Here is a 23,907-nt window from a genome sequence, read left to right on the forward strand (position 1 = left end):
ATAGTTTCTAACCACTAGGATCGCTAATGTCGCCTCATTACAGACAATGCGAAATAGTACTGGCACAGTCTATCGTTCCTAGCACCCTCACAACTTAAGCTTCGTGACTGTATATACTAGACTGTGTTAAAACTCCCTTCTGAAGTTATAGGAAAATATGTTTCTGAGCATAATCGTTCATTCGGGAGATTCGCTTAGTGATGCCCAGCGAACATGTCTGATAACAAGTAAGGATTTGAGATTCAATGTAATATTTTTCCAGTCATCCTTGAAGAGAAAATATTATTAAAATGTTGAGTTTATTAACATTTAGAATATAACCAGTCATATTATTTATTTGGAAAAAAGGCAACGAAACTTTATGTTTTGGTTAGGATATTATACTTCAACATGTTATTCTCAAACGTCTTGCAAAATATTTTGTTAATTAGCTACATAATACAGTAGGCTATAATATGCAATGGTTGGGTGTAGAAATGATATAATACTAGCAGGTGATTTAGGATAGGCCTACAGTGTTGATTAAGACTTGAACTTGTTTACAGTGATGACACCCTACTGGAAGGTGATTTGGGAGATGATATTGATTATGACTTGGGAAACGAAGATGAAGATGCACTACTAGCTGACGATTATGATATACAGGTGAGTATTAAAGCTTAGAGCCAGTGATGGTTAAATAGATAATTAAAGGATTAAACTAACGCTGAGGTAGTTCCCTTCTTACTCCGCTTATACACCTTGCATACTGTAGGCCTATACGAATCTGTGACAGGTTAGTGTTTGGTTAGTTTAGGCTTTTATTATCCCTTGCATATACGATAAATTGCATCTCCGCAAAAAAAAAAAATCCCTGTGAAACTTCTATATATTCCCACACTACACCTACAGTACCTACTTAAATATGGAAACATTTTCAATTCCTCGGTCTCACGTAACTTAATAATCCTCTCATCTAACCCACTATCCTTGTCACATACCTCGGCTTCATATAATTTAGTTATTCCCTCATGTAACCCATAACAAAACGCAAATCAGACGTCAGTCCTACGTGTGGTGTGGGGAGATATCGAAGATTGGCCAAAGTAGTCAACGAGTTTCACTTCCGAAATCAGGGCTAGTTTTAGTAGTAGGGCGTTACCCTCTAGATCTACAATTGGTAATTCGGTAGAAAACATTGGTCGATATTACGGACACATCGAGGATCAATGATACATTAGGTTTGGTTTGTTTTTGGTATGCCTACCAACAAAAGAAATGTGCAAGAAATACCAAAAATCTAAACAAACCAAACCTAATCTGTCACTGATCCTTGATGGTGTCATTGATGTCAGTCATATTGACCAACATTTTCTACCGAATTAGGCCTACCCTACAATTTCCTGTTAGCCTTCAGATCATCACGGTGAAAAATATAGGCCTGTTATAAAATTTAAGAACATTTGAAACAGCTGCAGAATGCCACAGTAATGAACGTGGCATTATTTATTTACATTAGCTGCTAATTGTGGCCATGCCTATGTGGAAAGACAGCGACATTTGTGAACAACTTTGTTACTGTCCTCGGTCTTCTGTCACTCAGCCATCCCCTCATCTAAATCCACTCTAACCTTGTCCATTACACTGGTCTTTTATTCGCTGATTTATAGAATTACAGAGCCTTCAAATGATCATCAGTGAGTGTGTGGCTGCATGTGGTAGCTGGAAGCATGCTGTTTGCCAGCAGAGTTGGATATTCTTAGCCCCTTTAGTCAAATGCATAGAATTGCTCATACAAATTACAATAACCACATATCTTTGTCATAGTTGTTTAGTCAACTGTCCGAAGACAGGTCTGAACCTCAAAAGTGATATCCACAAGGCACTACTTATGGGACAACTAGGCTAGGAGATAATGGGGTAGGGTGGCCAGTTTCTTTCCCCCTCCATTGAATACATCGCAAACTAACTACATATTACATTAATCAGACTTCAGATATATACAAACAATTGTTTTTCCTCTGACATACATCGTCAAGTGAGATATAGTTGCCTGATAATAGAGTACATATGAGCCAGAACCTCAATCAAAAGTAAGAATCTCAGTGGAAATGATGTCCTTGTGCTGCCACACATCTCTCACTCCTTTTAAAAAAATTGCATTAACACGCATTAGTTCTTCTGAAATTGCTGCAATTTCCCTTCTTATATTGTCTCAGGTCTTCCCATGTATGTGGGTTATTCTGATACACTTTAATTTTTAATTTCCCCATAAATAGAAATTATATGTGGTAAGATTTTGGGTTTGCACTGGCTATATTTCCTTACTGAAGACCCTATCTTTAAAAATTTCTGGAATTATTGCTAACAAGGAATCAGATGTATGTGCTATAGCAGAGTATTGTTGAAAATATGCCTGTGTACAATAAATGTCAGATACAGTGAAACCCTGATAATACATACCTGTTTGTAACGCTATCCCGCATTATACGCTCTTTTCGTCCAGTCCCTTGACATCTCTATATAAAACTATGTAAAATCCACTGCTTAATACACTCATCATCCTGTTTAATACACTCTTTCATCAGTTGAAAATTCTAAAATATCGTACTTTAAAGGATACTGAAAATATTTACCTGGACTCCTACATTTACCACTTGGGTCCACATATTCAAGGATTTATAGGAGTCTTTGGTGAATATAATGGAATGGACTGCGATCTTTGAGTACCTGCAAGACTACTGTATTCAGAGCCTGTCCTTCTTGCTGGCAGTTTTAAATTGCATTGTCAGTGAAGACTTGACCGGTGCATCTTGTACAAGTGTGAAGTGACTCATTAGTGCCAACATGAATAAAGGTATGAAACGGAAAGCTTTATTGATATCGGAGAAATTACAAATTCTCCGTAAACATGATGAAAATGGCATTATGAATCAGAAACAGTTGGCGGAATCATTAGGAATCCCTTCTTCAACACTTAGAACAACAGTGAAAAATTATTAAATTTCTTCAACAAATGTTTATGCTGATTATTCCTTTGTGTTAAAATTTAAAAAATCTAAAAATGACTCACTCTAGCTAATATGTGGTCCCATTTAATACGCAATTTTTATGCGGTTCTTAGAAGAGTGTCTTACCAAGATTTCACTGTAATTCTTCTAGGAATGATGTGATTATGTTATCTCTGTATCTCTGCACATTCACGATATTTTGAAAAAAATATAGGCCTTGTAATTCTGTAAGCATTCACTGTGCATCAATTTCGTATACAAGATCGGGTTTTTCTGCACTCCATTGTCAGTTGTTTAGTATGGTTACATAATCATGTAAATAAAATCATGTTTCATCTGTGAAAAAAATTAAATGTGAATCAATAGAGCCATCATTAACATTATTCAACACCCAATTGCAGAAATTTGCTCTACTTACATTATCACGTGGCTGCAATTCCTGAACAAATAAAGGGATACATGGCTATTTTTATTAGACATGTTAATTTCAAGGTCTTACAGTGGATATTCTTGCAATGCTGTATGCGATTTCTATTTATGAAGAAACTTAAAAATAATAAAATGAGCTGTATCGGAATAACCCGCATATGTTGAAAGAAATGAAAGACAATATAAGGAGGGAAATTGCAGCAATTTCAGAAGAAAACCTAATGCATGCAAATTTTCTTAAAAGGTGTGAGAGATATGTGGTGGCACAAGGACATTATTTCCAACATCTTCTGTAACAAATGTAGGTAGTTATTGTAATTTGCATGAGCAATCTATGCACTTGACTTGAGAGGCTATGAATATCTGAGTCTACCAGCAAACAGCATGCTTCCAGCCATCATGCGCAACCACACACTCATTCACCGATGAACATCTATTTGAAGGCTCTGTACCATGGCTCAGTGTAGGATAGCCTCATGCGCTTCCATTTTGTTTTATATGGTCTCACAACACAATTCTCGGTGCTTTTACATATATATTGCTGGTCTCAAAAAGCACAATTTCACAAATAAATGCTTAGGACACCATTGCCATAAAAAAAAAACATTAAAACTAATCTAACCTTCATAATTTAGAAATCATCTCACCATTCGTGAGCTGCCACAAGGGACAAAGAGAAGGCCTACTTAACCATATAAATGTTTACAAGTTCATTGAACCATTGACTTTGTTTTGATAATGGAACTCCTACAAGTACAGAGCTGAAAATACATTTTTAGATTAGTGGAAATATTCCTAGTTTTAGAGAGAGAGGTAAGTGTTACAAAAAAGTAAAGAATGCTAATGAACTTAGTTTCATTTCGAATATAGGTGATGCTTCAGGAGAGCAATTGATCCTTTCAATGCAGCTAAGGTTACAATCGGAATAATAGTTGTATGAAGAGAGTAGCGGTACCTCTTGCTTCAACCAGAAGTCTGATTATTTCAAGCTTTTTTAGCCGATACTTTTGGAGGTAATAGGGAATGGTAGAATTGTAGATATTACTGTAATTCTATATATTTATCACCTACTATGTCCTACATAAGCAACCACGAATTATGGTATGTAGACTACATTGACCTACTTACCTCAATACATTGTAGGACAGAGTGATGCAACTGCTTTGAACGTGCACCCTATCTCAGCCCCTGGACCTCTTCTGCATTGTGATCAATGTAATAGGGTTGACTGTATAGGTGGACGAATTTCCTCTCTTTTATATATTGATGATTTCAGTTTATACTGCAGTTCCTGATATATTCCATCTATCAGTCTACAGTGGCAATTGGTCATCAATGTATTATTTAAATGGACCCTTCACAATGATTTCAAATACTCTACTCTGAAGATTCAGTGTGTCTGTTTCTACAACCATCATAGAATCCATCCACATCCTGAGTTGCTTCTTAATGAGTGGAGTTGCAATATACAGACACTGCGAGATTTTTCGATCTTATCTTTGATTAGGCTATAAATTAATCTGGGAGGCACATATACGAGATTTAAGAAGTCGTTGTGAAAAACCTTTAAATATTTTACACCTTTTGTCAGGAGTTTGCTGGGTTGCAGACCGTACAGTACATAAATGTTCTTATTTGATAAAGGTTGGATTATGGCTGTTTTACTTATGGCTCAGTTTCGATGTTGTGTCTCTTTTCACTGATTAGAAATACAAAATAAATTGATACCGGCCCCAGAACAATTTTTCTCTCGAAATTATTCAAATCAACTTTACAGGGAGTTACACCTGAAAGCTTGATTTGTATAATACACGTCACTGTTCGTTAACAGAAAACCACAATTTAAGTCACACAGAGTAAGTGTGCACTCAGTGTCGGTTGCTTGACAGTTGTCAGCCCACTTTGAGGTCTGTGAATATAGAGGGAAAAATTGGATCTGTGTCTTGTAGAGTTTCTGGGTAGCTCAGTTGGTAGAGCATTGGTACGTTTAACCAAAGGTCCCGGGTTCGATACCTGGCCCCAGAACAATTTTCCCTTGAAATTATTCAAAATAAATCGATTAATATTCATATTCCCATACATATAATCATCACTATATAAAATAACTAAAAAAATAAAAAACAAAACCTATAAACATTAAAGAGATTCAATCAAATAAGAATGTTCTCTACAGTTCTTTTTATGGAGGAGAGACCCAAAGGCTTACACTGCAACCTGAGGCTTATTATTGCGCTCTTGTACAAGTACACTAAATAACATCTTTCCAGAGGACATTGTAGCTCTGTACCTCCACATGCTAACCACTACATATTTCCAGTGGAACCAAGAGATCTTTGAACAAACAGACGGAGAGCCATGGGGAGCCTCCTCAGCCTAGTGATCACAACTAGAATCTCTATTATCCGTGATAATGAAGTGGATGGAGTTAATGGTTAATCGAAAAAATCGGATAGTCCGAACCACATAAGGTTTTCATAAATTAACTGTACAATATAGTTTCGTAATTTCCTCTGTGGTCTTCTGTTTTAACATGCTAGATAATAGATCAGAAGTTCACTAATTTAAGTCTGATTTTCAACGACAAAACTGCTTATGATGGCTGCCTGTGAAAAGATAGGAATAGTATAGGTGTCATATTGTAGATTTACATAGGCTACTTTATACACTTTATATTTGTTTTTCATTAAATCGTGCACAGTTGTAATTCCTATTTCGTATTCTGATACGAGATGAACCACAGTTTCTCTTTTCCCAAACCACTCAATTACTTGCACTTTTTTTTCATAGCACAACACGTTTTTTTTTTTTTTTTTTTTTTTTTTTTGACACTTGTAGAAGACATTTTGCATAGAGGTTAGACAGTATGGCTCCTTGAAGAGTAGACCATACTGTAAAAGGGTAAAGGTTTGTAAAGAAAATACTGTAGAAAAAATTCGTACTAATATACTTCATATTTTTCTATTTCAAAAAGAAAAAAAAAATTGAGAGAGAAAGACAGTTGGATAATCCACCAATTGGTTAATAGGGTGACGGAAAATCGAAGTTCTACTGTACATGGAGTTTGTTGAAGATGCAATTTTTAAGTCCACTGCATTGAGTTCGTCCTGCTTGTTCAGGTAATTATGTAAATGGCATGTTCGTAATCTGGAACCATGAAGAACAAGCATTGAAAGATTTCCTCAACCATCTAAACAACTTTCATCAACAGATTCAGTTTACAATAGAGATAGAAAAGGAGGTCAACTACCCTTTCTAGATGTACTGGTATGCAGAAAAAAAGGATAGCACTCTAGATCATAGAGTCTTCCAGAAGCTCATCCACATGCATAGAAATTCGAAACATTATCCCAGCCAGAAATGGAAATGATGAAGACCCTATTCAATCAGGCTAAATAGATCTCAGAACCGCATCACCTCAAACAGGAAATTGGCCACTTCCCTTCTACACTGAGGGCTAACAGCTAATCACCACTTGAGATCAAGAGAGCCCTACACTCCAGAAGAAAAACACCATCCAGCCTGATTCAAGGACATACAACCAAAAAAGGCACAGCCATTCTACCATACTATAGAAATGTGATGGACCGTATTAGTAACATCCTGAAGTGGCATAATGTGGAGATTATATTCATGCCAACTAAACAGATTCACAGTCTGTTACGGTTGGCCAAGGACACACGAGATCGATTGTTATCTATTGGAGTATATAGGATTCCATGCTCATGCGACAGTGTATACTTTGGGAATACACAACAGAGCATCAAGATTCTGCTCACAGAACATAGGAGAAACTGTAGATTGGAACACACAGATAAATCTGCAGTAGCAGAATATGTGTTCCAAGAAGCTAAACATGACATCCGTTTCAAGGACACGGACATCCTGAGCCATACTACACACTTCTACTCCTGTCCATATCGTGAAGCCATTGAAATCTGCAAACATCAGAACAACTTTAACCACAAAGAAGACGGCCTGAAACTCAGTAAAACTTGGTACTCAGCTCTAAGACGTTCACACACGAAACTTATTCACCCACCACAGCCCACCAAATGAGAACATTGGACCCCTGGATGCGGACCATATAGACAATAGTAAACCACGCCCTGCTCCTATAAATTCTGACACATGACTATTCGCAATATCAGTTGTCTCCCTGGTACACCTAGGAGATCATTTTGCCCACATGTGCCTCGCCACTGAAGGTGTCTACCATAGCTGTAGACAGTGTAAATGAAATGTCTGGATGCAACACTACCAGTACACCACGACCTCTCAGCCCAAAGAATCCTTTATCTATTGGTGCTGGTCATGAAAGCCTACATTCTAAGTGATGTATTTGCCGAAGTGAAGAAGTGAAAAATAAAATACCCTTATGGCCGGTTTGTCCAAGTAATGTTTAATTTGGCTTAACAAATGTTAAATTAACAGCTAGTTTATTTTTAACGTTTTGTTAAGATTTTTTTCATTTTTCCAACATAATTTTGTTTAAAATAACCAACACTTAACTTTAACTGTCGTTAATATTATTCTAACTACTCAACAGCAGTTGGTAATGATTTTGCATATATATAAGACAACTTCTTATTGGCTGATATTATTATTATTATTATTATTATTATTATTATTATTATTATTATTATTATTATTATTATTATTATTATTATTATTTAAATTCTGTACTGTAGAGTATGTCGTGAAACATGTGTAAAATCGTAACCTGTTACAGTAGCCATGATTCATACAGTACAGAGAGTTGATAAATGAAAGTTGCATTGACTACTATTGAATAATAATAATTATTATAAGTATGGTTATATTTTATAATGCTAAATATTAATTTCTGTTAAGAAAAACTCAGCATTATTACCACCAGGTGACAATAATTACACTAATGTGTGTGTAGTCAACTGTACACAAAACCCCGAGGAGAATTCCGTATCATATAAAATTTTCTAATTCAGGTCCATATATAAATTATATGTAATTTAGTCCTAAAGAAGCAATTGCTGCTGAAACATTTTATTATTTACTCACTGCGTATTTTGAAGCACTATTGACATCGGCTATAGTTGAAGAGCCAGTAACATAGAATCTAGAGTTAATAGTAGCTGGTGAATTGGAACAAGTGGCCTATTTCTGTTTATAGGATATTCAAATCTGACTTCAATTTCTTGCCACGTTGAGATCGCACATTTCCTCAATATTAAATGGATAATAGCTCAGCATCGAAATAAGTGTCAGTATGATAATCAGTTGACTTATAAAGATTATCTTCCCTGTATTAATATTCCAAAATATTTTTGAAATTATATATTACCAGTCTTATGGCCGGTTTCACAAAGCTTCATTAAGGTTTTAATGATTCATTAATGTATTTACTGGTTCATTAAATCATTTTTATATCTCACCAAGCATCTTTAGCCTAACAAACCAGTAAAACTATCATTAAATTTAGTGATAGAAATTTCCGTCTTTAAATTTTTAATTATTCATTAGTTGCAATATAAAATGGCGGAACGTTTCGATGCAGAATTGTTATATCTGGAACTGCTCGAAAATTAAGAGTCAAATGGAGATAATGTTAACCATTTAAAAACCGATCATTTTGAAAATTTGAATGACATAAAAATTCACAAAAGATACCGCGTCACGAAGATCGTGGTACCGGTACTCAAAATTTTAGAAGAAACTGATTGTAGGTTAGAATATCATAAAAACGGCTGAGACAAAGCTGAAACTAGTCAACTAGGTAACATACAACTGAGTTTTATTTCAAGACATGAAAGTGATTATTATAACTACATACCGGTATACCTAAGAAATATTAGTAAATTAATACATAATGTGCATTCAAACATAACAAAACTTAATTGGTATATTAACTTTCATTTATTACAATTATATTATAGCTAGCGATAAGATATGTTTACACTGGCTTTAAAACAGAAGCGAAAGAGCTGGATTCTTGGAATTTATAATCGTTTTCTTTCCGATGGAAATTTAATTTTCCAGCAGGATAATCACCCCGCATCACTCCGCCATATACGTTCAAAGACGGTTCACGGAAAAGCATGAAAAAGAGGAGGATTGACAAATATCGAGACATCCCACCTCAAAATCCTGATCAGTTCTGGGATCAAGTTCTGGCTACCTGGGAAGATTTCGCTAAGGACCAGAACTATTTCCGCGATCTGGTGGACTCAATGCCCCGAAAATGCCAGGCAGTGATAGACGCCGGTGGCATGTGGACAATGTATTAGATCCACATGTGTATTTCTTTTATTTTTCTTTAATTTGTTTGTTTATCTTTGTTTTATTTCGGGAAGAAAATTGATCTCCCAAGAGTTTTTTAAATTCTCCTAGTGGAGCCAGAGTTGCGAAATAATTCGTTCCACTACGCAAAATTAAAAAAAAATGGAAGGTAACAGGCATAAAAATTAGTTACGTTGATAAAAAAAAAAAGGTTACCACCGAGATTCGAACACGGGTCCCTGGGATGCCAAGCCAACTCGCTACTGACTGCGCCATCAGAGAGTCGTGACGTAACCAGCGCGACGAGGCACATATAGGAGCTCAGCTTGAAGTCTACGGAGACACCGCACATATAAATGTACTCATGTAAATATTTTAATGTTCAGTACTAGTTAATGTTTCATTTGGACTGATTTACTGAAGCTTGGTGAAACCGGCCCTTACTCTAAACATTCCTCAAAGAGAAACATAACATGTTATTTTCACAACTTTTGTCTGAACAGCTGTGGTGTTATCTGCCATGTTTAACTGTTTGTTAAATGAGTTAACGGCCTGAAATCCTACATTTAAAATTAACAAACAGTTAAGAAGCTGTTAAGCCAAACTGGTGTTGAACAAATGGAAAAACTGTATTTAACAAACTGTTGAAGGTTTAACAGTCGTTAAGTGTTCTAACAATACTTGGACAAACCGGCCCTTAATGTTTCATATCCCTTTTGTTTTTTGTATGAAATGTGGTAAACTGGTTATGACTATGAAACCTTCTAGCAGGGGACCATGTTTAAATGTTGAACATGAGTGCACAGAACTGTGTTGTGGTGTTCACAGGAAACTTGAGTAGACTTTCTTCAGTGTGCGTGAGATTAGAGGTTAGCTACGTATGTGTAAATGATATGGGTTTTTATGTGACAACCCTAGTCTTAGTGGGAAATACGTAACATATACAGCTGTGGATATAATGTAGGACAACATTTTATATTTTGTCAGGGATATGCTGGAGAGGACTTGCAAGGGCTTTTGCACTGCTTGTTGTTGGAGACTGTATTTATGATTTGAGATAACTCAATAGAAAAGAACAGTGCCCCTTTGCCATTAACTACAATCAGAGCGAATTCTAATACCATTAGTGGCTCAGAAGCTGAAAGAGGCTTTAGTGTAATTAATGACTTTGCCACTTGTGAAATGAGCTTGTTTACAGCCTTCTATTTGTCCAGTGCAATGATTATTAAAATTATTGACAGAACTTTGAAAGAATGGGACTTCGTGCTGTTTGTGCTATTCTAGTTGAGAAATTATCGTCTTAAAGGAATTGGCTAGGTCACTGGTTGAGAAGAAGCTGCCTATTGAAGAATGCACTGGAAAGAATGGTAAATGGGAAAAGAGTTCAGGGCAGAAGAGGATATCAGATGATAGACGACATTAAGATATATGGATCATATGAGGAGACAAAGAGAAAGGCGGGAGAATGCTGGGTTTGCAGTGAAAGACCTGCCCTTGGGCAGAACACCGTGAATGAATGAATACTGACATTCAAGTGTCTCTCTCAGCTGAGCTGAACCCATTGGCGAATGAAATGACAGGGTAAAGTTTTATTAATGTACTGCCAGCATAGGAAATTAAAAACAAACACTGAAAATATCTTAATTTTGTAGTGTGGAGTAGTAGAAATTCGATGTGATCACTGGGAGAGCTGTGGTCCCACCAACCTGCCCTAAATAGGTTCCTTACTTATATAGGAAAATCGTCGTACTTGAAGGAAGAAGGCGTCATTGTGACGTTATTTGTGGTGGAGTGGGAGAATGATTGCAGTGTCGCCAACTGTGGTAACCATTCATATTAGCTTACACACCTAACCTAACCTAACCTAACCTAACATGCTACACACCTATTGTAACATTCCTAACATTTAGCACACCTGTTGTAACATTCCTCACAGTTTCATTTCGTTTGCCGATATTCGCATTCCTGCTATGCCTATAGCCTGGAACTCAAGAGTCATCTAGTGGAAGTGAAGTGAAACTGCGACTCTGTTAATTACGTTTCCGAAGTTGTTTCTGTGTTATCTGCAAGAATTATTGTGTCATTGTAGTGATAATTGCATTTATATTGTACAATAAAAATTGAAATGTGTTGTGGCTGAGATAAAAGTGTTCTGAATCGATTTCCAGCGCCACAATCCCAGTGATAAATGTGTGAATATTCGTTAGGAGTCCGTTGGAAGTGGCAGTAGAGTAATAAAACTTAACCAATGACAGTTTTGAACTTATTGTAAAGATAAAACGTTGTTGTTGTTATTGTTGTAAAGTAACTATTGTTTTTCCCCCCTCTTCTGCTCTGCATATCTTCCCTGGTCGCCCAACTTTTTTTGGCCCCTTTGTTAGATTAGTGCCAACACATTCCTGGATTTTGTTGTGTTGCAGAAGGATACTGTTACAGACAAACTGGAGATACCGCCATATAAAACACTGATTACTTACCTCATCTAAAAGCCTCTACTGCTTAAGTGTCTTTTACATGCATCAGCATCAGTTCGGGTGCTGTTACTTCGTTGTCATTACCTATAACATGCCATATTACAACGGAAAATCAACAGTGTTCCAGACATCGTAGCAAAGTGCGGTTTTTTTTTCTTTTTTTGCACATCTCTCATTGTCAGCTTTCTTCACAATTAATAAAATAAATAGGTGCTTTTGAATCGGACATGTCTGTTAAGAGTGAATGAAATTGTGCTTCCTTAAATTCTTGTTGAAATCTTTTTGTTCTTGTAATTTGATATATTGATTGTAATTGTAGTGTTTTTCAACCTTAGCAACAGTTTAACGAAATTTTATTAAATAACGACTTCAGGCTACCACTTGAAGTTCGTTATTATATTATAATGAAATTTTTTGATCATATTATTTATATCTTCATTGTTATAAATGTTATTTTATTTCATATTCCCATCAGATATTTTACAATGGTTGTCTTCAAAAAAGTTCCAAGAAAATTAGTGTCCCTGTATTTTAAATTACATTACATTCTGAACATTCGACAATGTGATAATTGGTCTTTTAGTTTGTTGTTCGGAATTTGTTATTTCTTGAAGTACTCTATGGAATGCCATTATTTTTGTTTGTGAACATTTCCATATGATGTGTATAATTTATTAATTTCATGGAGGTTGTATACTGCTTTGTATGGCGTTTGTTTTTCTTAAATATTTTAACCAAATCATTTGAAGATCATGTATTTAGTAGGCTAATAAATGTAACTACAAGCTCCTTGATACACTGTTTGTTTTCATTTTTTGACATTGTTATTATTTAGTAATATAATATCCAGCCGAGATACAATATCAGCATTTTTTATTACAGGGTTCAAGTCACCGAACTGTTTATTTAGAACAACAACAGGAGGTATTGGAGAGCCAAGATGGATATCAGTGAGTACTAATTTTTTAACTTCATAAGCAGGTGAATTTTATACAAATTTCGAAGAAGGTATCAGTAATTATATCATTGTTTTTTGTTCACTTTAACACTTATATTCAAACTATAAAACTAGTTCGAAGAATACTGATGATGACACCACATTGGTGTTGTCATTAAGGTATATTACCTTTTTTTTAAAATTGAAGACACTATTACAAAAACAGCCCTAGTCATTTTTAATGAAATTGAGTAAAGGACACATTTGCTGCTATTTCAAATGTTCACAGACTCCAAAAACGACTCATGTCAGTTGCAATAGCCACAAGGATAAACATAAGTTGTACGGAAACAGCTGACATGTGTTGTTATATTTATTTTTATTGTTCTCCTGAAGAATAGCAATTTTGACAAGGGTTGTTTTTGTAATAATGTAGTTGTTTAACACCTTTAACATTTCAATTTAAGAAAATTTGTAGAAACAGTATAATGCTGGGTGGTGCACAGAAAAGTAGCCTGAGCCTATATATGGGCAAATGCAGAATAATAAGCAGAAATAAAGAAACTAAACAAAGGGCTAGAGTGACTCACTGTCATAGATGATGTTGAAAGTGGGTCCCTGAAACATCAGTACACAGCCATGCATATCTAATCATATAGCTATAGGTATTAAATCATTGATATTTGTGGCAACAACTGCATGGCTGATATTGTCCTTCAGTTCCTGTATAGTGTGTGGATTCTTTTTTTCATACATTGTTTTCATCAGGTGTACCCACAAATAATCACATAAGTTTGAATTTGGAGGACATGGTGACTACAAATTTTTGTTAACCATTTTTTTCTTCAGAGAAGACATCATGAAATTGCTGCAGGGATACCTGAGAAGTGTGGCATGTGACCCTGTCCTGCTGGAAGAAGCAGCTCTGGCTTTCCTCTTTGAGTCAATTGAGTATAGAATTAATAAAGAATGTTCATGTAGACTTCCGGGTTGATGGTACTGTCAAAATTATCATTCAATGATGTATATGCCTCACATGGCACACCAAACACCGAGTTTTGGGTCATGAAGTGACTGCTTCTGCACCAAGTAAGGGTTAGCTGCCATCCATTACTATATATTCTGCGAATTTATGGAGAGCTGAAATGACGCCTCATCACTCATTATGTATTGGAAAGGATAACAGACCTACACTAATGCTATTCAGAAGTCACGTTTGCATTAATGTACACATTTGAGATTGTTGGGCTCCTGTAATGATGTACAACGTCACATGATATGGCTTAACTCAAGTTGGCATATCCTCCTGCTTGCTTGTGCTTGCTGCACCAATTTACGTGTTGACTCCTTGGACTTTGCATAATCCTTTGGGAAATGCCTCAGTAATGTCTGACGTGTGAACTAAACTTAGGGCTCTTTGTTTTGGGGCATCATGCATAGATGCTGTAGCACGCCACTTCTTAATGACTCTTTACCAACTACTGGGTTATTTAGCATCGATGGAATTGGTGATAGCAAAATGATATTTGTCAAGATGAGGCCGAGAATTCACTGTAGACTACTTGACATTTGCCTTACAATTGGAGGAAATCTCGGAAAAAACAAAACAAGTGATCAGCCCAAGCAAGAATCCAACCCATGCCTGACAGGAACTCCGGATCAACAGGAAAATGCACTACCACCTGAGTTATGCTGGTAGCTTTTCCTCTATGGAGTATGTCATCTTGCACAATGTGAACAGAAACATTTGACTTGACTGATGTGGAAACATCCTCATAGAAGACAGTTCATTCACTTAATACATTAGTAGCATCATTGTTGCCTACAGTCGAATGACATTTCAAGTGATCAAAATATCACAATTGCACTTTCAAACAGGAAACGGGCTACTTTTTCGTGTGGCACCAAGTATGTCTTATAAGTATGCATAAGTTTTATATCTAGTTTTTGTTTATTTGTAACAGGTAAACTTTGTCATCTTTCCTTAAAAGAATTATTGGCTATGTTGTATGCTTACATATGAAATATTTTAACAACATATTTTCTTGTCTTTTATTACTCTCAACTTTCAAACATAGAATGTAAAGGAGAAATAAGCAAGCAATTCATTGAAATAAAGGTTTAACAGGTTCTCTTGCAACTTCTTATTCAGTATTATGTTATAATAACAAAATTTCATTACTTTGATGATGATAAGCCATATACAGTTATTTAGGTAATAATCTCTGTTTATGTAGATGGTCGATAAACAGTGTGTTTGTTTTACTTCACATTATAATCTTAACAAATTTTATTTGTATTGACTGCTGATTCAGCTTATTTTATTGTTCCTCTGAAATGGAAGTTAATTATTTTCATTCGTAAAATTGTTATGTTGCAAATGCAGGGAAGTTGTTATATATAATTTTATTTGCTGTGAATATGCAATTTGAAGAGATGTATGTGCGCGTGATATACAGCATGTTAAAAAAAAAAAAAAAAGATCTAATATTCTGGGGAGTGGTATTACGCATCACAATAACAAAAAAAAGTCCAATAAACATGAGTCCTATAATTAATAGTTTTTACGAAAATTTAAGCCTACTTTAAAATTCGTGTATTGCCTTCAGGTTAATAGGACCACACATTCTACCCTGTGGATTAACTGGTTCTCAGTATCGGCACCTCTTAGCAAACCAATTGCCCATCTTGCTGGAGGAAATGCCATACCATTAAAGGCTACAAAATAAATGAGGTTTATACATTTTCACAACATAGTCAGACGGTATTTAATCTTAGACAGATTGGCTGGGAGGTCCTGTACCATGGATGCTCCTTTCCCAGCTCTTAATCTGTTGGACTTTTGGTTATGGAGGTACTTAAAGACCTTAGTGTATGCAACACCCATTGAAGATGTTCAAACTCTACAGGAGAGTATTTTCAACGCTTGTCAGTACATCAGAGATCAATCAGGGGTGTTTGAAAGGTTGCCTAAGATATCAAGCAGAAGGATGTGTTATGATGAATGAAAGTCACATCGAGCATCTGCTGTGAACAAGTTAAATTCTAATATTTCGGAAGATATTAATTTCAAGACACGTTTTACTTGTTTTTATGAGTTCTACCACCTCTTAAAATATTAGACCCTTTTCTTTAACACCCTGTATTATTTTCCTTTCTGTTATTGAAGCTGAATATGCTGGAAGAACTAGAATAAAAAGTATTTATGTGCCATGATCGTCTTCTTCCTAACTGAGGGCATAGGCAACTACAGAATCACTTGGGTACAAATGGCCCATCGTACATCCCATAAATTAGAATTCATCCCAGGAGACTGCAGGGGTTACCAGCTTCACAATGCTGCTGGGTTTGGTTTCCTGAATCTCCTCAGGAAACAACATGTGTTTCCCAAGGTATCATTGCATTATATGGCTTAAACCTGGACAATCCAGCAGAATGTGAGATGGTAACTCAATTGATTCATCCCACATTTCCTTCAGGTTCGGTCCTCTGTGAAGCCTAGTACATGTAGGTGTTTATTCAGATGGGCAATGTCTGGTGAGAACCCCTGTTGTTTATCATAAGTTTCTTCTTTCTAGAGCTAAGACTCTTCTAATTAAGTCAGGTATTGGTTTCCCAATAAGAAGTTTGATCTGTCTCATAGTCAGTGTAGAGCTTCAGGCTGCCAGTAAACCCTGTGCCATGACATTAGAGTAAAGCTAAGTAAACCATAATTTCGAATACTTACAATGAGTAGGACACTTCAACATCTGCAAGAAAGAAATTGAAGTTGAGAGATCTCTTCTACTGCAAAGCAGCTATAGAAAATCTGTTGAAGGATAACTCATTATAAAATTATTACATACATTTATATTTATAACACTTAACAGAAGACATCCAAAAAAATACTAACTGTACATTTACACAGATGGCTCTCTCATGGCTCAACATAGAGCTTGAGCAGGAGCTATTTGCCTGTACTTTTCCTTCTATAAAAATGGTGACAGATATACAACAAATTTTGATGGCGAAGTTGAAGCCATTTACACATCACTCCGAAATATATTGTTTGGTACACAAATGCAAAATATAGTTTTCCTATCTGATTCTAAAGCTGCAATCTAGGCTTTCAGCTCAACTACATCCCATAAAATAGGAAAAATTAAAGAAATCCATTGCATGGTAAAACAAATTTAAAATTTAAATAAGAATATAGTTTTTCAATGGATCCCCGACCACTGTGGGCTGAATAGTAATGAGAAAGTTGACATTAGCCAAGACAGGAACTAAAATCAACATAAAAACAAATTACAAATTTTCATATGAATCTATTAAAGAGTTTATAAAAAGGAGAGTTAACTTCAACCATCACAATAATTCAGTAGTGGAACGCCAAAATTTAAGATGAAAAAATTAATTGAAAGATGTAAAATTAATTCCTGATCTATCTTGAAAATCTGCTATGGCCATGTTCAGATTGGTTACTGATCACGATTGCCACAGTAAACATTTCCATCGATTTGTTTTATTGACTTCTACCAAATGCTTGTTATGTATAAAGGAAGAGGATACGGAGACATGGAAAATCTCGCAAATTGCGAATCTCTTGAGATATTTGTGTATCTTATGTGCAACCCAAATATTGGGAAGCAATAAGGAAGATACAAATCTGGCTTTCAGGTATAGCTTCCTGGGAAGCTGACTTGAATAATTTAAAAAAAAAAAGTGTTCTGGGGCCGGGTATGAAACCCAGGACCTTTGGCTGAGCACACCAACACTACCCACTGAGTTACCAGGAACTCTACCAGACTCAGGCTCACTTATTGAGTTCCCAGTCGGTAGAACATTGGCACACTCAGCAAAAGGTCCAGGGTTCGATATCCGGCCCCAGAACAATTTTTTTCTTGAAATAATTCAAGAAGGAAGATAACTTTTTTTTGTTAAATCCTGAGCATTAGATATACATGCACACTTTTATATTTAGTATTTTAATTAACTAATAACATATTGCAGTGTGTCATTTTTTCATTCTACAGCAGAGAACCAGAAGAACCATTTGATGATGTTTTGGATTTGGGTGTTACGGAAGGAGATGCATTGGATGATTTGGACTCAGAGCTACAGGAATCTCAGGAAACTGTTGGTACAGAGAGCATGATGCATGTTCAAGAACATCATGACCCAAATATCATGCATCATGAGTCAGGACATCTTGATAACAGTGTTCACCAGATTGCAGAGCACCAGCAACAAGGTAATTGGCTGTATTTTAAACTTTATGTAGAGCATTACCTAATAATTAATACAGTGTGAGTTCAAGAAATCTTACATCCTACATTGAAATTAGATAGCTCTTTATCTTACCAAAGTGCAGTCCTGAAGAGAGAAATTGTGCTTGGAAATCAGGGATTAAACCATAAATATATTTAGACCAAAATTTGTATAAGCATAAATTTCAACTGAGTGAGGACAGAGCAGAAGTATATACAGAATAAAGAAAATGTAAGTTTTGCAGCAAAGCTCAGTGGAAGGAAAGTAATTAGGAGAGTTGAGTTATGTTGGGAAATGGAATACTAAAATTTAAAAATACATGGTAACTATTGCTTCAGTAACAGAGTTCTTGTGCATAGTATAAACTCTGTTTTAAGTGGCTGGGAGCAAAAGTTCTGATTTCGAATTATGTGATTAGATTCCAAATTAAAGAACTGATAAAAAACATCAAATAAGAAGATTTAAAAGTCTGAACTTACTGAACAATAAGAATTTGCCACACAAAATTGCATTAATAATAATAATAATAATAATAATAATAATAACAATAATAATAATTTAATGTTTATTGTTGACTTGCTGATATTTTATAACTAACTTCATACATTATTGTCACGGAAATAAGAGGCAGTCATTTGTTGTTTAAATTCGTTTCTATAATTTTTTAAAATAAATTACTGGATTATATCAAAATCTTTCACATTATTTTTCATCAGCATTGTATAAAAATGCTGAAAACTCAGTTTTCTTTAAGGAGTTGTAACACGTTGCACTTTTTTCTTACACCTTCACTCTGGATGAGTAGACAGGTCAAGAAATGTCACTTTTCATTATGTCAACCTTACTCATTACACCAGACAGAATGACAAGAATAACTAGATTGTTGTGACCAATTATAACAAGTGTTCAACCAATAATAATCGTTTCCTCTTTTGTGTTTGTTTTTCAGTTGAGAAATATGCTTTTGTAAGCCTTATATACAGAGACCGGAAGTTTAGGCATTATGAATCATTAAAATAGGCAGGCAAAAAGGCATCATAAATAGCTAAAATAGGCAGGCAAAAAAGGCATTATAAATAGCTAAAATACGCAATAAAAGGCAATTACAAAAACCTTGCACTACACCCACAACCTTGCACTTTCCACAAAGGGGTTTCGGCAGCAAGAAAAGCTTTACATAAGTCAAATGCAAATTGAGATTTTCGACTCGATGTTGCAATTACTGTTGGAAGCAAAGAAATCTTTTTCCGAGTAGCCTTGGAAAGTGCATTTTTGTGTACTGATATGTTGCGATATGAAATATTTAGCTAGCTACAACAACGTCGCAATGAAAACTGAAAGAAAAATAACAGTTAAAAATAACGTTATACCCGCACTCATTGTTGCCTTGTCTAATAAACACAAGCAATAATTAAAATGCTTACTGTTATACATTTTTACACGGCAGCACTCATTGTTGCAAAGAGAATATGTAACTGACTGAAATACAATGATATACATTCGGTGAAGTCACTTTCATTGTCATTACAGAAATAAATTAAAATATACCTGTAGGCAATTTTTAATAATAAATTAATAAATAATAGATAAATAATCAAATAAAGGCAAAAAAAAAAAGCATTTATTTTGTAAATTAGGCATTGATATTAAAAAAAAAAAGCAGAAAAGGACAACATAAAACTGTGACGTTTCCATCACAAAGTACAGATTTACTTTCAGAATGAAGATAGATTTAATACATTTAAAAAGGCATTCTGCCAAATTTCCGGTCTCTGCTTATAAACATATTACAATTAGATTTGCATCAGGAAAGAAACCGAAAAGAGATGGTTTGTTACAAACAAACTATTTCTGTACCAAGATTACTTGAGCTTTGCGCATTCAAATTCCAAGCTTGCTTCACATGTATTCAAAATTTCATGACAAAAATAAAATGAAATAAACTTCATAGTGTATGGGTGACCCGCAAACTGGATCCTCACAAGGATAATCGAAAGTTTGCTGTATACATTAAATAAAAAGCGGCGATGTACTGCAATCTTGTTGAACTTGTGAGTTAATTTTTTTCTATTTTATCTGAATTTGTCCATTGTACGTTTATTTTGAAGTTTTTGTAAATGTTTTTAATGACTTCAATTAAATGTAGAGGTATACCTTGTTTTGCCATAATGCCCCATAGCAAGAATCTGTTAACTTTGTCAAATATTTTGATGTAATCTATTAACAGAATATGTGTTTCTCTATTGAATTCTCTGTTTTTCGATGATTTGTTATAATATTAAGGAGTTATCAGTAAAAGCTCTCCCTGTTGTAAAATCCACCTGCTCTTTCAGTAATATCACTTCTATTATTGGTTTTAACTTTTCTGGTAATATTTTGGAATACACTTTACACACATTACGGTATTACATATGCCTCAGTAGTTCTCACATTTTGAGTGATCTCCTTTTTTAAATATTAGCTTTACTGCTGAAATTCTCCATTCTTCAAGAATATTTTTATTTGTCTTACACATTTTAGGAGATCTGAGAACCTAGTTTATAATTGTTTGATGCATATGTTATTAATTCTCTGTTGATACTGTCGCTTCCTACTGCTTTCCTATTTTTGTTCCTCTTTAGGCCGAATCTAGTTCTTCAGATTTTGTAAGGTATGCGGTCTGTATTACTCATTAGGCCTACTTTTTCATTATCTAGTTGTTTTTCATTTAATGATTGAGTCCACAACTCCTTATAGAATGCGATGAAAGAGTAATGGAACGGAGAAAAATTCTCTCCGGTGCCAGGATTTGAACCCGGGTTTTCAACTCTACGTGCTGATGCTTTATCCACTAAGCCACACCGGATACCACCCCGGCGTCAGACAGAATCGTCTCAGCATCAGCACATAGAGCTGAAAACCCGGGTTCAAATCCCGGCGCCGGAGAGAATTTTTCTCCATTCCATTACTCTTTCATTGTATGATGACGCAGAATATCTGCATGGAAACATCATATGTACTTCGGTACATTAAATAATATATATCCTTATAGAATGCTTACCATTCTTCATGTTTAATTATATTGATATTGTCTGTATCCTTCTCTGTGTTATTTAGAGGCCTTGTTGATTTTTATTTCTAAATATTTATTTTTTTGTCAGACACAGAGAACATATCGGTATACAAACTCTGCATATTCCGAAAATGGAGCATAACACTGTAACTTATGTCTTAAATTAATAAGGAAGCGAGAAGATGTCTTTGCATAATGAAAGATGTCGCTATTCTTAGCATTAATTTTTAACATATGTGTTGTGGAAAAACAGTATTTGCAGAGCTATTGGTGAACAGATTCCATTGCAATAACTAATTATGAAAAATCAGTTTGCATGTCACGTGATAGGTTTCTGGTCATCCTGGTTATATTACATGTAAATAACAGTGTTGTACACTAGAGATATCTGGCTTCACATAAGGTAATCAGAAATTTCTAGGAAGTTCGTTTGCTAAAAGAATGCTTAATATCTCTCCCTGCTCTTGAACATATCGTAATTTTTATTTTGCACATTAATGCAGCTTTTGTTAAGTTTGTGATAATTTCGTATTCATGTGGTAAATCATTATACAGGCTGTAACTAAAATGTATGCCAAAATTTTAGGAACTTATTCCTCTCATATAGAGGATGAAAAAATGTTATATGAACATTGATCCGGAAATGCTTTATCTCCTTTCTAAAGCCATTTTTCTACAATTCTGCTTACAGATGTGGTACATTATGGGGGGGGGGGGGGGAAGCATACATGTAAATGTCAATGTTTGAGCTGAGCATTGTTGGTGATGTTTTGGTGGGACCTCATGTTCTTCCATCCAGGCTCAACAAAGTGTTCTTACAGTACACCTTGCTTGTTCTGTTACACCATGTGTCGTTAGCAATACGACGAAACATGTACTTCATGCACAATGGAGCTTCTGCTTATTTCAGTGTCAATGTTTGTTGATTTCTAAATCAAAGGTTCCATGACAGATGGATAGATAGAGATGGACCAATTCCTTGGCCTCTGCGCTCTCCGGACCTAACCCACTAGACTTGTATTCATGGGACCATTTAAAAGAGCTTATGTATGGAACCCGGTGTAAGATGAAGAGAGTCTTCGAGCCCGTATTTTGCAAGACGAGACAATACAACTTCTCCAAGGATACATTAGCACGTCCGGGATTCAATGCGACTGCAGATTGATGCATGTATCTGTGCTAATAGGAGCCTTTTTGAGCACTTCCTGTAAGACAGATTTCCATGTGGTATGCTATTTTTATGTCATAATGCACTGTATCATACAATGTAAGCAGAGTTGTAGAAAAAGGCTGTAACAAGGAAATAAAGGTTTTCTGGATGAATGATCATTCTATATGATAGGAATATGCTACTAAAGTTTTGATATACATTTTAGCTACACCCTGTAGATATGATTTTTTTCTAGTGCAAGAGAAATGAGAAATTCAAGTGACTCAGTTGGGAAGTGGCTCACTGTAACAGTAACTGAGCATATTACTGCAACAGCATGGTGCAAGTGTGCCTTTAGTTCTGAAGTTTCCCAATCACTGCAACTCATGTTAGGTGGTAAAATTATTTTACTTTTAAAGTATCAGGCTGTTATCTTTCCCTTCTGACGTTGACATGAAGTTCTCTTAACAGCTGAAACTGCACACAACTCAGCAAAGGACTTGCAGACTTAGATAATATCAGAACAGTACAATTTAATTTTATATTTCGAATTAGCTGGACTTCGAACTACATGATTTGAAATTAAAAGAATTTATAAAAAGACATTGAGGAAGACGTTCGAAAAATTTCACAGTTACCAAATAATATAAATTGATCACATGAAACTGTCATATTACATTAATGATGCCGCGTTTGTTTTAATTTGTTGATATTATGTGGTAATTAAATTTTAAGAGAAAAAAAAGAAAGTAACTTAAGAGATGATCTTTCAGCTGCCTTTGAAAATAAAAACCAATCCATTTTTCTTTTATTTCATTGCTGCAATGTTTTAAAATAAAATGTTGAATTGTATTGAAAACATTAATAACATTTTCATCAGTATCGCATTGATTGCAGTGTGTAACACTGATTATACCAGAAATGCATCTTTTCTTGAAGAAGCTGCAACATGTTGCATATTCTTTATTACATCTTCTTCCTCCTCCTACCCTTACTGTTCCTGCATGTCGTCAGGACTATCTGGATCAGCCGTTTCGTCAACATAGAATTACTATTTCAATTAGGAATGTTATTGGTTCGAGTATGACGAATAAAGTCCTGTGTTTGGTACCCATAATTAGATTTTGTTGTCACCTCTGTTTCTTGTATGACTAATGTGCCGTTTATATTTCGGCACATCTTTCTTTTCCTTTCTATTTCTTTTACATTTTTCTATTTTTATACTTTTCTCTGTTTGTTTTAATTATTCTAACTCTTCATAAATGGCTTGTAGTTTTTTCCTTTCTGATCTAGTTCTTCTTACTTCTCGTAGATGGCTTCTTTCCTCTCAGCTTTCTATTTTTTTTTCGTATGCTCTGGTTCTGTTCCTA

The 23,907-nt window shown here is 35.1% G+C and overlaps 1 protein-coding gene across 6 annotated transcripts in view; it reads left to right on the plus strand.

Annotated features, from left to right (window-relative positions):
• Positions 1–93: 93 nt before the first annotated feature.
• Positions 94–23,907, plus strand: part of LOC138705865 (RNA-binding protein 33-like) — a 96,233-nt gene continuing 72,419 nt past the window's right edge. For 5 of the 6 annotated variants that reach the window (XM_069834560.1, XM_069834556.1, XM_069834557.1 and 2 more), the window contains exons 1-4: positions 94–227; positions 546–645; positions 13,031–13,098; positions 18,101–18,318. In XM_069834560.1, coding sequence (XP_069690661.1) covers positions 214–227; positions 546–645; positions 13,031–13,098; positions 18,101–18,318 — 400 coding nt within the window. In that variant the 5' untranslated portion in view covers positions 94–213. Of the gene's footprint in view, positions 228–277; positions 370–545; positions 646–13,030; positions 13,099–18,100; positions 18,319–23,907 lie in introns of those variants that run through there. The other variant, XM_069834559.1, reaches the window with a different exon arrangement.

This window comes from Periplaneta americana, chromosome 9 (assembly GCF_040183065.1).
Source record: "Periplaneta americana isolate PAMFEO1 chromosome 9, P.americana_PAMFEO1_priV1, whole genome shotgun sequence".
NCBI classification, from domain to species: Eukaryota; Metazoa; Arthropoda; class Insecta; order Blattodea; family Blattidae; genus Periplaneta; species Periplaneta americana.